Genomic DNA, 14,433 nt, shown 5'->3' on the forward strand with positions numbered 1-14,433 from the left:
AGCTTCTTGGCAGAGGGCTGACGACCTGGCTCTGCCCTGTCTGTTGATTTAACACATCGCGGTGGTACTGTCCATGAGGACTTGCACCACCTTGCCTCTCAGGTGGGGCAAGAAGGTCTGGCAGGCCAGGCAAACTGCTCTGAGCTCCCTGATGATGTGGAGGGCCAGATCATCCCACACCCATCAGCCCTGGGTGCTCAGCTCGCCCAGGTGGGCTCCCCAGCCCCAGTCTGAAGCATCGGAGACCAGGGTCACAGAGGGGACTCCCTGCAACACCGACCCAGTGTCCAACCACCAATCCAAGGACATCAGGATTTGATCTGGCACCCTGACCATCCAGTCTAGATCGTGTCAGTTGGGGGTGTAGACTGATGCCAGCCATGCTTGCAGAGAACGGAGGTGGAGCCGGGTGTGACTGACCACATAGATACCAGCGGCCATGTGGCCCAACAACCGCAGACCGGTGTGAGCTGTGGTGAGCGGGCAGCTTCTCACATGGGAGATCAGATCAGACATGGTCTGAAAACGCGCCTCCAGGAGGAAGGCTCTGGGCTTGCGTGGAGTCGAGAACCGCTCCAATTAATTCTTATGCACTGGACCAGTCTTAAGGTGGATTTTTTTCTCGTTTATCAACAGGCCCAGGTCATGGCAGGTGGAACACACCAGATCAAGGTGTCTCTGCACTTGGTTCTGGGACCTGCCTTTGATGAGCCAGTTGTCAATGTATGGGAAGACCTGGACCCCTTGGCGTCTGAGGTAAGCAGCCACCAGCCCCACACATTTGGTAAAAACCCTTGGGGCTGAGGAGAGGCCAAAGGGGAGCGCCGTAAATTGGAAATGGTGTTTGCCCACTATAAACCGGAGGAAATGCCCGTGACCTTGGAATATGCAAATGTGGAAATCAGTGTCCTTCAAAGCAAGGGGAGCATACCAGTCTCCCAGTTCCAGGGAGGGGATGATGGAGGCCAGGGAGACTATGCAAAACTTCAACTTTTGAGAGCCTTGTTGATGTGTCGTACGGCCAGAAGGGGCCTGAGGCCCCCTTTTACCTTCGGGAATTGAAAGTAGCAGGAGTAGAATCCCTTTCCCCTCATGTACTGAGGGACCTCCTCCACTGCAGCCAGGCGCAGAAGGTTCTCAACCTCCTGAACGAAGAGTTGCTGGTGAGAAGGGTCCCTGAAGAGTAAGGGTGGGAGGGAGGGGTGGCAAAAAATTGCAGGGTGTAACCGTGAGACACTATGTACAGCACCCAACGGTGCAAGGTGACTTGGGACCAGGCCAAATGGAAGGAACACAGGTGGCTGAGGAAAGAGCAGGGTGGATCCTGGACAGTGAATGGGGCATTACTCTCGACCGCACCCTCAAAATGAGCACTTCCGGCCCCCCATAGTGTTTTGCCGGACCAGACTGCGCAGGTGAGCGGGGCAACAGTGGCCAGAACTGCCAAGGCTTAGGCACAGGGGCGGCCAGAACTGCCTCCTCACTGCGGTGTGTGCATTCCCAGCAAGCAAAGGGTGGCCCTGTTGTCCTTCAGCCCATACAGCCTTGCATCAATCTGATCTTAAAAGAGACTGTTCACATCAAACGGGAGGTCTTGGATGGAGGTCTGAATTTCCTGGAAAGAGACCTGCAGTCTGAAGCCAGGAGCTGCGCCTAATCACCACCGCCAACACAACCACCCTGGCTGCCGTGTCCCACACCATCTGGAGGGAGCACCTGGCAGCCACAGTGCTCTCCTCCACCAGGGTGCCAAATTCTTGGGTCAACTCCTGTGGAAGGGACTCTTTGAACTTATGAAGGGAGTCCCATAAGTTAAATTTGTAACCGCCCAAGAGGGCCTGATGGTTCATCACCCAGAACTGCAAACTGGCCGTCGAATAAATCTTTCTCCCAAACAGATCCAGCTGTTTGGCCTCTATTTTTGGGAGTCGAACTGGTATGCCCATTGGACGCAGAGACCATCAGCAAGCCTAGGGAGGGCGGGTATAGAGGTACTCGAACCCCTTGGCTGGGACAAAACTTCTTTTCAGCCCTCTTTGAAGTGGGAGGATAGAGGTTGCCAGAGACCCTTGGCAATCTTAAGGACTCCGTTGTGCACCGGTAGTGCGAGAGGGGTAGGGATGGAGGCTGACAGGAGGTTAAACAAGGAGTCCATCTGCTCAGCCATTTCCTCTGCCTCCAGGCCCAACTTCTCGGCCACCTGACGCAGCAGGGCCTGATGTTCTTTGAAATCATCTGGCGGGCTTGTCCTTGAGGGTCCCGCAATCACCTCATCCAGGGACGAGGACGATGACTGCACTGCTGGGGGAGGTTCTGGAGCATCTTCCCCCGTGGGTGAAGGAGGCTTAGGGGTGGGCACTATTCCCTCTGCTCCAACCAATGAGCGTGCCATTGGTGGTGCAAGCTGCTGCTCCAAGGCAGTGCCAATGAGTGGTAAGAAGTGGGCATCGCCACAACCGGTATTCCCCATGTGCCCCAATAAGGCCATTTCACCTGCCACTGGTCATGCTGCCAAGTTGGTGCAGTCCATGTCGACACAGCCTTGAGTGCCCATTCGCGCTCGTGCTGACTAGGCGAGGGGCTGAACTGGGCTTCCATGCTGGAGGAATCCCCTTCCGGTGACCACGGTGGGGCCGCTGACACCTGGGTCTGCTTGCTGGACATTACTGACAGGGACCAGTGTCCAGAGAGAGATGATCAATGCTGGTATTGAGGGGCCAGTGCTGGGGGGACTGGAGACACGATTGGGAGAACTTCCACGATTCGGGAGACCAGGACCTGCACCTATAAGACTATCTGCGGGAAGGTGAGTGGCATCTTGCTCTAGGCAATCCACGTTGAGACGGCAGTGACCGGGAATGTGGCATCCGTGACCGAGGAGCCCCACAGCATCCGGGATGCGGTTCCAGTGACCTGCAGCATGGAGGTGGAGAGCGCTGCTTCATCTCGGGGGATTGGTGGCACTCCACTGCTCCGAGGAGTTTTAGTGACTGGCTTGCCCTCGTGAGGAGCCTTTGCCGGTTCCTGGGGCACACGCTGCGTTGGCGGCACAGGTCTATGCTCTCTCGGTGCCGGGGGAGCCTGTGAAGGCGTTGGTGCTGCCAGGGTTTTGTTATCCATGTTGCTCCCGGGAGTCAGCGATGGACATTTCACAGGACTAAGAGCCCCAGCTGGAGGGGTGTGAGCGTGCAGCTCTGGAGTGGCTGGGTGGCCTGAAGCAGGTCCTTTGATGGCCCAGTGCCAGAGATTTAGACTTCCTTTTGGGCAACAGGGAGTGGTGCCAGGCAGCTCACTGAGGCCAAGGTATTCAGCGAGTCCTGGTGGTGCTGCATGGTGGACTCCATTTGGAGAGCCTGAAGCTGAACATCCCGCTCCTTCTGTTTGTGGAGCCAAAAGTTCTTACAAATTCAGCACTTGTCTCTAATGTGTGACTCACCTAAGCACTTGAGGCAGCTGCTATGGGGGTCACTTACAGGCACAGGCCTGTGGCAGTCCGCCCAGGGCTTAAACCCGGGAGACCAGGGCATACCCCGCCTGGAGCAAAGTCCCAGATGGGACCTTAACTGCTAACTATTAACTACACTTAACTACTTAACACTAACTACTATGAACAAAACTATTTACAAAGCCCTAAGAAAATAGACAAAAACTGCTAGCCTTTGCAATACAAGGGAAGGCGCTCCCACTAACCACGACAGGCAGTAAGAAGGAACTAAGAGGGCAGAGTGTCAGCGACACCTGATATACCGACGCATGAGCACAGAACGCAAGGGGGCGCCACTGCCAACCCTAAGGATACCGCTACGGCAAAAATCTCTGACAACGGTGCATGTCGGCACATGCACCCCTAGAACGGAATCGACATGAACAAGCGTTTGAAGAAGAATGTATTTTATCAGCTGTAACCAAATTGTTGTAGAATTCCAATAAATATTTTAGTCCCTTAGATTACCAACAGTGACATGCCAAAATCTATAATGGCGTTCCTGTCAGTAAAGTCAAGGAGTTACATAGCATGCATCACATTAAGCACAAATTTTGGTGTAGTATGTATCTTTCTATAAAGTTTTTTTAAATTTTTTTGTTTTTCCTTAAAGTTCCGTTTTTTATAGATGTTCCTTTTTATAGACAGACATACCTTCTTTGTTTTAGGATACTTAGCAGGGCATTTATTAAGTGCTGGAGCTTCTGTTTCAGTAACTATTTCTGCAATAGTAGTTTCTGTTTCAGGCTCAGCTGCAAGTGCAGTGTTCTCAGTTTCATTCTGTTGTGAAGCAACTTCCACATCCGGAGAAGACGGCTGGATATCTGAACACGTGCTGACAGTTCTGTGTCGTCTACGCTGCTGTCCAATATGTGTTCTGCTCCGAGAGAAACTTTTTCTTTGTTTAGCTCTATTAACTTTGGCAGGGGTTGGCTTGGTGGCAGTTTCCTCTTTTGCTGATTCCTGGTGCAAGATATAGCAGTTAAAGTAGTTACATACATGCCTAACAATAAAACAAGACTGATTCCCTCATTCTTAGAGGTTTGAAAGACTATTAACCCAGTTTCTGGCTTTACAACGGAAATATTTAATGCCTATACCCTCTCAAGATACAAACATGTGCATGGGGTTTCCTGTATGTTTATGTGAAATATCAGGCACTAGCCACTGTCGAGCAGGAATCTGGAGTGGAAAAACTACTGGTCTAACTGACTTGGTAATTCCTCTGCTGAACTTTATGATAGTTTCTAACTAGATTGGTCTATAATTAATTTATTTATATCATAAATCTCTTTCAGGGCAAGGACCTTGTTCCCTTGTTTGTCTGCAATGCCCCAGCACACCTTTGGTGCTACATAAATAATGCTCTTAAATATGTTAACTGTGAATATTTTGGACTTTTCCTTGTCTCTGTTACAGTATCTACATAGTAAAGAAAGGCAAAATATTTAATACAGAGAATGCAGTACTATTCAGCAAGGAAAGTATTTCCCACTGGTGATTAATGCTTTTAACCATGGCTGTTACAAACAGCATAGTTTTAATTTATCGAATTTTTATTTTAAGTATACCTGACAAAGTTATTCTTACTTAAAATCTAAGCAATTAACATGACATGCATAATATTTAATATATTTATAGTACATTCTCTTTGAAGATCACCACGTGTATCAGACATAACAAACTAAGCCTTACAAAACTCTTGGAGTTAGGATTAGAGTGCAATCTGACTCTCACGCCTGAACTCTAAATACTAGCTAATGCAGTCTCCAGGGAACCTTTGTGTGTATATAAAACTCTCTTAATTTAACTGCTATGAATGGTTATACTAATTTATCTTTTCAAGTATGGTTATACTAATTTATCTGTTCTTGAAAGATTAAAAAAATATACCATGTCATGTCAAAGCTCTGTTCAAATTTTACTAAAATTTGAAGTCAAATCCAAAAGACAAAACATGGAATTAAGATTTCAAAAGTTTTAGACTAAAAATCTATTTTGAATTCCAAACAATCTTTAACAAGGTAATATTTAGTACTTGTTTTAAGTTACAGATAGCTACCTGAATAAACTCTGTGTCACTGATAATCTGTGCTTCCTTGCATTCTGATTTAACCTCCGTTTTAGCCGTGCTGATTCTTTCCAAAGCTTGTTCTCTTCTTTTTTCTCTTTTTTCTAGTCTGGCAAAAGCTTGCAGAATAGCTTCCATTTTCCGTTCTTCTCTTGTCTGAAGCATATAATAAAGATTTATCAGATATCGAACATCAGTTTTAGATACAAAATGCACAAGTTTTGATTTTTAAGAAGGGGCTTAAAAAAACATTAAGTGATATTCATATAATGTGTTCATGTTCAGGTCAGATTCAGCCAAAGCTCAGAGAAAATGACTGTTAGTATCATGAGATAGTATTTGAACAACATTTGAATTCTTACCAGCCCCTTCATACACATAAAGCAGGATTTCCTGTTCTGGACTAGAACCAATAGCATACTAAACATAAGCATTTACCAGTAATCAGTTATACTAGAAAAGTAAAAATAGCATGTAGCTTCAGGTCTCAAGCCCTCTGGCTATTATTTGTATGTTGCTCCAAGTCAATTTCACAATGGGAATACTGCAAAACTGATGGCCAGAGGAAAATGAACATTACTTATCAGGAACAATATAAATAAATGGAGTTTTTCAACGTTACATATGCCAAAGTAGTATTTTAATTTAAAAGACTATCCCATATATACTCATTCGTTTATAAGCCGACCCCCAAAGATGGATAGGTAAAAATAGTAAAAACTGTATGACCCTTTCATAAGCCGACCCTATATTTCAGGGGTTGGCAAACTTTGGCTCCCGGCCCGTCAGGGTAAGCCGCTGGCAGGTTGGGACGTTTTGTTTACCTGGAGCGTTCACAGGCACGGAGCCCTGCAGCTCCCATTGGCTGGGAACGGCGAACCACAGCCACAGGGAACTGAGGGGCTCCATGCCTGCAGACGCTCCAGGTAAACAAAACAACAATGTATTAGATATTCAATTCAATGATTTCATTGAGTTTTAAATCATCAAATTTTGGTGTAGATCCATTTATAAGTTGACCCCCACTCTTTGATGCTTCACTTTTTTACCAAAAATATTCAGCTTATGAACGAGTATATATGGTATGTGTCAAAATAGGTGCCCTTAGGTTAATATATCAACATTGCCACATAAAGCAACTAGATTCTCACTATGAATGCAGGAGTAATTCAGGTCTTGATCCTTGTGCATGGACAGACCCCTTGCACTCATGGAGAGCTCCATTTATGTAAATGCACAAGTTACAGGATCAGATGTTTAGATTAAAAGCTCTGAGTCAGGGACCTGTCTTTCCATTTTCTGTGAAGGGCCATACATACCTATGACGAAGTATTTTTATTACTACTACTAATTTTAATCTTGCTCCAGTAAAGACTGGGCACAATAGAGAAATACGTTTTATGTTAAAGAAAGGGGGCACTTACAATTAACTATGCTGCTCCTAATAGTGAAACAAATGGGCAAAATAAAGCTCCAGCTCTGCACCTGTTTTACTAATACAATAACTCCTCACTTAACGTTGTAGTTATGCTCCCAAAAATGCTACTTTAAGCTAAATGATATTAACCAAATCCAATTTCCCCATCAAAATTAATGTAAATAGTGGGGGGTTAGGTTCTAGGAAATTTTTTTTTCGCCAGACAAAAGACTATATTTATACACATACACAGTGTAAGTTTTAAACAATTTAATACTGTACACAGCAATTATGATTGTGAAGCTTGGTTGAGGTGGTAGAGTCAGAGGGTAGGATATTTCCCATGGAATGCCTTACTGCTAAAATGATGAACTAGCATTTGGCTCAGCCCTCATGGAAGGAGGAGACACAGCATGGCAGAGAGACAGAGACACACAGTGTGTGTGAGTGTGAGAGAGAGAGAGACAGACAGACATGGGCATTGCCCTGACTCCACTCTAAGTACACTGCCTTTTTAAGTAGATCAACAAGTTGAGACAGCAGCTGCCGCCAGCAAGCTCCCTCCTGAGCCGATAGTGTCATCCACTTCCTTCCCCCCCCCCCCCCCCGTGGAGATGGGGCAAAGGAGCAGGGTGAGGGGGACACCTTGACATTAGCATCCTTTTTCTCCCCTCCCCCCTGCACAGCAAGCAGGAGGTTCCTGGGAGCAGCTCCAAGGCAGAAGGCAGGAGCAGCACATGGCAGTGGGGGAACTGACTGGCAATTGATAGCCAGCTGGGCAGCTGCAGCACATGGAACTTAGGGGAGCTGCCGGTCCACCCTCGTTCCAAGCCCCCACCAGTTAGTTCCAATGGGCTGTTCTTTCTGCAAGCAGTGGACAAAGCAGGCAGCTGCCAATCAACATTATAAGGGAGCACTGCACAACTTTGAACAAGCATATTCTCTAATTGATCAGCAACGAAACAACGTTAACCGGGATGACATTAAGTGAGGAGTTACTATACCTGAAGGTAAAGCTTTATATTATTTGCAATTATGGTGATGGAGTTGTAGTTTAGACTTAATTCTATTCTCATTGTGCAGGATTATTATGCACCACTATCTGCAGCATAGTTAAAGTTGCTATACAGAGTTCAGCTTTAATAGGAGCTTTAAACTTTTATTCTGTACAAATCTAACTGAAATGGCAAAACCAAAATAAATATAAACTTGGTTACTACTTGCATTTTTTCATGGTGGTTTGATGAATAATGAATTGACATAGAATATAGTTCAAAATTTTGGTTGTCTATATTTCAGAATTTTTTAGCCATAATGGAAAATGTGTGCTAAGGCAAATCTGCTGTATTTCATTTGATGACAAATCTGCCACATCAATCTTGACAAAAATTGTAAAATAAAAAAAAAAAACAAAACAAAAAAGAGAGAGAGAGAGAGAGAGAGAATCCTTCCCCATACACCACCATATAGTGCAACTTCATCAAGTTTGGACTCTAACACAAAACTTTAACAATTGCCTCAGCAGCATTAAGGCAGAATAACTTCCCAAATGCATGTGATATGAGACAGTCAGATGTGCTGATGTGTTGCTATAAAGCATATGAGATCTTAAAAGTTTTGCATTAAAATGCAAGTTCAATAAAGTTGGGTTACATATTGCTTTTTTATATCTATTGGGGATAGAAATGAAAACCTAATGGAGTTTTGTAGTACCTTATCCATAGCTTTGCAGGCAATATGAAGGTGGAAAGAAATGCAAAAATCTTTTCCCTTACCATCTTAAAATTTGTTTATGGTTATGGGAGGATGGAGCATATCCTGTTGCAACTTGAAACACCACTAAACATAGCTCTTTGGTTGCTATTTAAACAGAATTCAGTGTCAAATGGTGTTCACTTGCATAAAACTTACCATGCAAAGATTGAGCACCTGATGATATAATGTATATTTTAGACAAAGAATACATATTTCAAAATTTGTGACTGACAGAAATTTAATATTTTTAAGAAGAAATGATAGATCAAATATGAATATTATATAATCACTTAGTTTTTTTGGGAAAGGGGAAGATATGTAACAGTAAACCATTCCTATTCTGTCATACCCTAAAGAAAGTGGTTTTCCAGCACAATAAATACTTGTTAACACAAAATTACATTTAGGCAGTATAGAACATAATCCGCAAGTCTTCCCCTCATTAATTTAGAGTTAGACTGACTTAATTGCCTTTTATCTCTTCCTTCTTTTAATCTGGAAGGATTTAAGAGAGATGTTCTCATCTTCTCTTAATACATCTGGTATTCAATCTACAGAGCAAAATTACCTTTATAGAATGTCACTTATCTAATTACCCTAGTCAAAGGCAAGGTAACATCATGGCACTCACTAGAAGTTTATGAAGGAATTTTTTTTTCTCCATAATAAAAATACTGAATTGCACTAAAGTTATTTACTTCTCCCCAGCTAAAACAGCAACAGTTTGAGACTAGACCTCATAATCCATATTTTATAATCCTCATTTTGGCAAACGTGACTAGAAAAATCAAAAGGCTAACTACTGACTACTAACAAATGAAAATTAACAGGTTATATAATACTTTCAGATGCATGTTCTAATTTTGCATTGCTATGTTAGTAAAAATCTGGTAGGATACTAATACATCCAATTTAAGTAGGTATTTCAAGTTGTGGAAGGTGGATCAGTCATTTAAATTTGACTTTCAGGGGCTTAACAAAAAAGTCTGGCTGAGGCGAGTGATGAGGTACGAAGTCCCCGTTTCTTCAAATTTTCCCCTAACACGTAATGGCAGAAGTTAGTGATGGAAAGAGACCTATATGACCAACTTATCCACTATACCCATGCTAATGTAAAATTACTCTCCATAGTACATTTTCTAATGTTTTGTCCAATATAGGTAAATGTCTTAAAGCAATGGGTCACTATAATTTTCCCTCAACACATACTGTGCATGTTTATCCATATCTTTAGGAAGCATTTCCTGATGTTCAGGATATTTTTCTTTTCATATTTGTAGTCCTATGTGTTTTCAATGAAATATTTTGGACAGAGCTGTTTCACCCATTACCCCACAGCATTTAACTGAGATACGCATGAATTAATTCAGTCTTTCCTCATAAGCAACTGTGTGTGTATTCTGTAATTCTGTGGCTCCACTCCTTGCTGCAGAATTATGTTCCAGTTCCTAAGCCTTCATTTAAAAAAAAAAAAAAGTTTCTTGCTGCTATGGTGGTGAAGATTACACTCTGATCATGTTTTCAGGGTTAACAGTTTTGTCTGCAGACAGCCTCAAAGAGTTCAGAAGAATGAAGGGCCTCCAAAAACATTAGTGGGGTGCTGACTGACCCCTAACCAAGACCATTTTAAATGTCAGTCTTGTTAAAGACAGAGTCAACTTTCATCTGAATGTTTACCTATTACTGTCATACGTTAAAGCTAAAGTTTCTTTAAATATTAGAGAAAATCTGGTATTGTTTACTTTGTACATTTATAGTATTTGGAACACAATGAAATAGAGTGTATGCCATTTACATGGGTTTTCTGCACAGCAACATAGCAGAGAAAAAGTATTATAAAAACAAAATGTGATTTTAAAACCACAAAAATTGGCCTTAGGGGATCAACCAGTCTCATATCACTGAAAGTGCCAAAACTGAACCTGCAGGAAGAAAGCAGTTCAAGTAGAGAAAATGATGCAAAAAACCTAGTAAAGGGGCCATACACAAAGACACGTTAGCTAAATAAAAGGAGAATAAGTCCACAAGCAGTAGAGAAGTTAAGGTGACTGAGGTGGGAGATAAACCCAAGCTCCTGATGTCAGTCGCAAGAGACAGACTGGCTATAATTGCCAGGTGTAATACTAATTTTTAAACTACCTCATCTCCTGCCTCTACTTCTTACATTTTCAAACATGCTCCTTGGCGCTTTCTGCCATGCTGACCCTCATGCTTGGGAGGAGCTCCCTGTAAAACATCTGCAAAGCTATTTCATTATCCTCCTCTTCCGTGATGCCTACAAAAACTGGATAACAGTTAGGCTGTGGCGTGCTGAGATCATTGCCTTTCACGGATGACCAATAATGTCTCACTGTTTCCTTGTACTCCCAGCCGTTTGTACTGCATTCATCTGTGGTCTCTATCTTATATTTAGACTAAGTTCTCTGCAGCAGTGATAGTCTTTGTTCTGTGTTTGTAACACACCTAGCACAATGGGGTCCTGGGTCCATGACTGGGGCTCATAGGTGCTACAGTAACACTGCTACGACTAATGATTAACAAAGGACCCTCTGACAGATATATTTAAACTACATATTATACTTCAAGGGATCAGTCTCTCTCATATTAGAAACTCAGGTCCATAATGTCTGCATTAATGTACCAAGATACCCAGTTCTGAAGCAGACAAACATTCAGGCTCAACATAATTAAAGCCAAAACTATAATATAGTTTAACAATTTGGCGTACAAAAGCTTATATTAAACTTGAGATGATCATAAACCCATCAAAATAGTTAAAAAAGGAGATTATGCATGTCAAGAGATAATGCACCCTGCCACACAATTCTATCACACTAAAAGTACTAAGGAGACGAGGAGTCCACTTCACATTGATAGCTCCCAGCAGAGAGAGAGAGAGAGAGAGAGAGAGAGAGAGAGAGAGAGAGAGAGAGTAAACATGGCACCTCTTTACACAATAAATCTGTTCCCTGTAGATGTTCAGGATAAAATTTGTTTAAATACCAAGGTTGACTTATTAGCATTGAAGAGCAGACACAGCTTGCTCATGAATCCACAGAACTTAAGATTTTAACTGTAGGGAAAATTCTGATTTCAGTTATACTCATATGTAGGGCCCTACCAAATTCATGGTCCATTTTGGTCATTTTCACGGTCATAGAATTTTTTAAAATAGTAAATGTCATGATTTCAGCTATTTAAATCTGAAATTTCATGGTGTTGTAATTGAAGGGGTCCTGACCCAAAAAGGGGGTGGGGGGCGGGTTTGCAAGGTTATTATAAGGGGGTTGTGGTACTGCTACCCTTACTTCTGCGCTGCAGCTGGCAGTGGCGCTGCCTTCAGATCTGGCCAACTGGAGAGTGGCAGCTGCTGGCCGGGAGCCCAGCTCTGAAGACAGAGCCGCTGCCACCAGCAGCGCAGAAGTAGGGATGGCAAGGTATGGTATTGCCACTCTTACTTCTGTGCTGTTGCTGGTGGGGAACTGCCTTCAGAGCTGGGCGCCTGGCCACTACCTGCCACTCTCCTGCCTCCACTGAAGGCAGCACAGAAGTAAAGGTGGCAATACTGCAGCCCCCTAAAATAACTTTTTGACCCCCCATGCAACTCCTTTTTGGGTCAGGACCCCCAATTTAAGAAACACTGGTCTTCCCTGTGAAATCTGTATAGTATAAGGTAAAAGCACACAAAAGACCAGAGATTTCACAGGGGGAGATGAGATTTCACGGTCTGTGACACGTTTTTCATGGCAGTGAATTTGGTAGAGCCCTACTCATATAGCCTTATAAAAAAACCTGAGTTGCACAGGTGTACCCGATGGCAGAATTCAAACCAAAAGATCTTTACTACATACAATATTAATTGAGTAGATGAGCCAGAAAAACAGTCTTCCTTTTATTGTGCTGGCAGCTAAAAATAATTGTTTAGTCCTTGCAGACCAAGCAAATTTAATTTAGAAAGTAATGAAACAAAACAAACAGAGCCTCACAGTGCTGTTTTTACAGTCAATTATTACTTCAAAATGAAGGGTGAATAAAAACCGGAAAATTTGTGCGCAGAATTCCCCCAGGAGTATACTCTGGTTTCTTTACTGCATGGTCTTAGCACATGGAGTCTTTCAGCTTGATATTCCATCTGATGCTCTATTTCAGCTGCGTCCATTTTTCTTATTGTTCCACCAGCATGGAAGAAGGACACAGGCATAGGTCTTATTGGGTGAAGAACAGCTGCCACTGAAGCATCATCTCTCCATCTTGCTAAGGACAGGGCTCTGTGGAAAACAATTTCAGGACTGATAGATGCTGTGATTGTCCCTCCCTTTCCAGTCTTAAATTTGACCTTCTTGGTTATGTCAGCACATGTTCTGATGCCAGATTTCTTGACTGGGCTGATGAAGCTATGCGTCCCATCAGAATCAAGTGCACCTCTCACAAATGTCCCCATTTGTTTTTCACCAACATCTGCTATTTTCAGTAGACTCTTGAACATCTGACGTTACATGCACTCAAGTATGTAGTTGGATAAAAGTCCACTGGATGTGATTTGCACCCAAATAGGTTTGTCATACTTTTGATGACATGGCTGGTAAGAGCTGTATCATGGTCTTCGTCCGTCTTCAGTACAGAGGCAAAAACTTGTTTGTGGACTTTGTCTCCACTACTTCTTGTTAGGCCACTTTTCTTTCACAGCTTTTGCATATTCATAAGACAAAGCTATGTATTGTCATCTAGCACTATTACTGACTTGTGCATAAGTGTCACTGAATTAAAAAACGAGTTTCTAGAATATTTCAAAGGCTAGTATTACTTGCACAGGCAATTACAAATTAAATCCTTCTACCAATAAGACGAGGTGCTACATTGTATGTACAAAGGCTTACAAGTGGAGAAGCATTACATTAGGATTTCACGTAAATTTGTATCTACTCACTATGCAGTGCAAAGTATAAGCACGTAATCTACTACTAACGGTGCACAATCTTCAGTGTGAAACTGATCTGGTCAGCAAACTTCAATAGAAAATATAGAAAACTAGTATAATCAATTGTAAAATACTCTGAAAATTGAGAATAAGATGTGAAAACATTTCATGTTAATATACTGCAAAATATTGATATTCGCCATTTTTGCCACAGGCTAACAGCTTCATCTTTTCTGAAAAAAATACTTGCCTGTGAAAAACCAATAAAAATGTTTTAATTAGGGCTATTGATTAATCACAGTTAAACACGATTAACTAAAAAAAAATTAATCACGATTAAAAAAATTAATAGTGATTAACTGCACTGTTAAGCAACAGAATACCAACTGAAATTTATTAAATATTTTGGATGTTTTTCTACATTTTCAAATATATTGATTTTGATTACAACACAGAATACAAAGTGTATAGTGCTCACTTTATATTATTATTTATTATAAATATTTGCACTGTAAAAATGATAAACAAAAGAAATAGTATTTTTTAATTCACCTCAGACAAGTACTGTAGTGCAATCTCTTTATCGTGAAAGTGTAACTTACAAATGTAGAACTTCTTTGGTATATAACTGCACTCAAAAACAAAACAACGTAAAACTTTAGAGCCTACAAGTCCACTCAGTCCTACTTCTTCTTCAGCCAATTGCTAAGGCAAACAAGTTTGTTTACATTTACAGGAGATAATGCTGCCTGCTTCTTATTTACAATGTCACCTGAAAGTGAGAACAT

General features: G+C 42.3%; 1 protein-coding gene across 3 annotated transcripts in view; it reads right to left on the reverse strand.

Annotated features, from left to right (window-relative positions):
- Positions 1-14,433, reverse strand: part of KMT2E (lysine methyltransferase 2E (inactive)) — a 120,081-nt gene that overhangs the window by 31,300 nt on the left and 74,348 nt on the right. For all 3 annotated transcript variants that reach the window (XM_074942498.1, XM_074942499.1, XM_074942497.1), the window contains 2 exons: positions 5,547-5,711; positions 4,139-4,447 (listed from right to left, as the gene is read on the reverse strand). In XM_074942498.1, coding sequence (XP_074798599.1) covers positions 4,139-4,447; positions 5,547-5,711 — 474 coding nt within the window. The remainder of the gene's footprint in view (positions 1-4,138; positions 4,448-5,546; positions 5,712-14,433) is intronic.

This window comes from Natator depressus, chromosome 1 (assembly GCF_965152275.1).
Source record: "Natator depressus isolate rNatDep1 chromosome 1, rNatDep2.hap1, whole genome shotgun sequence".
Classification (NCBI taxonomy): Eukaryota; Metazoa; Chordata; order Testudines; family Cheloniidae; genus Natator; species Natator depressus.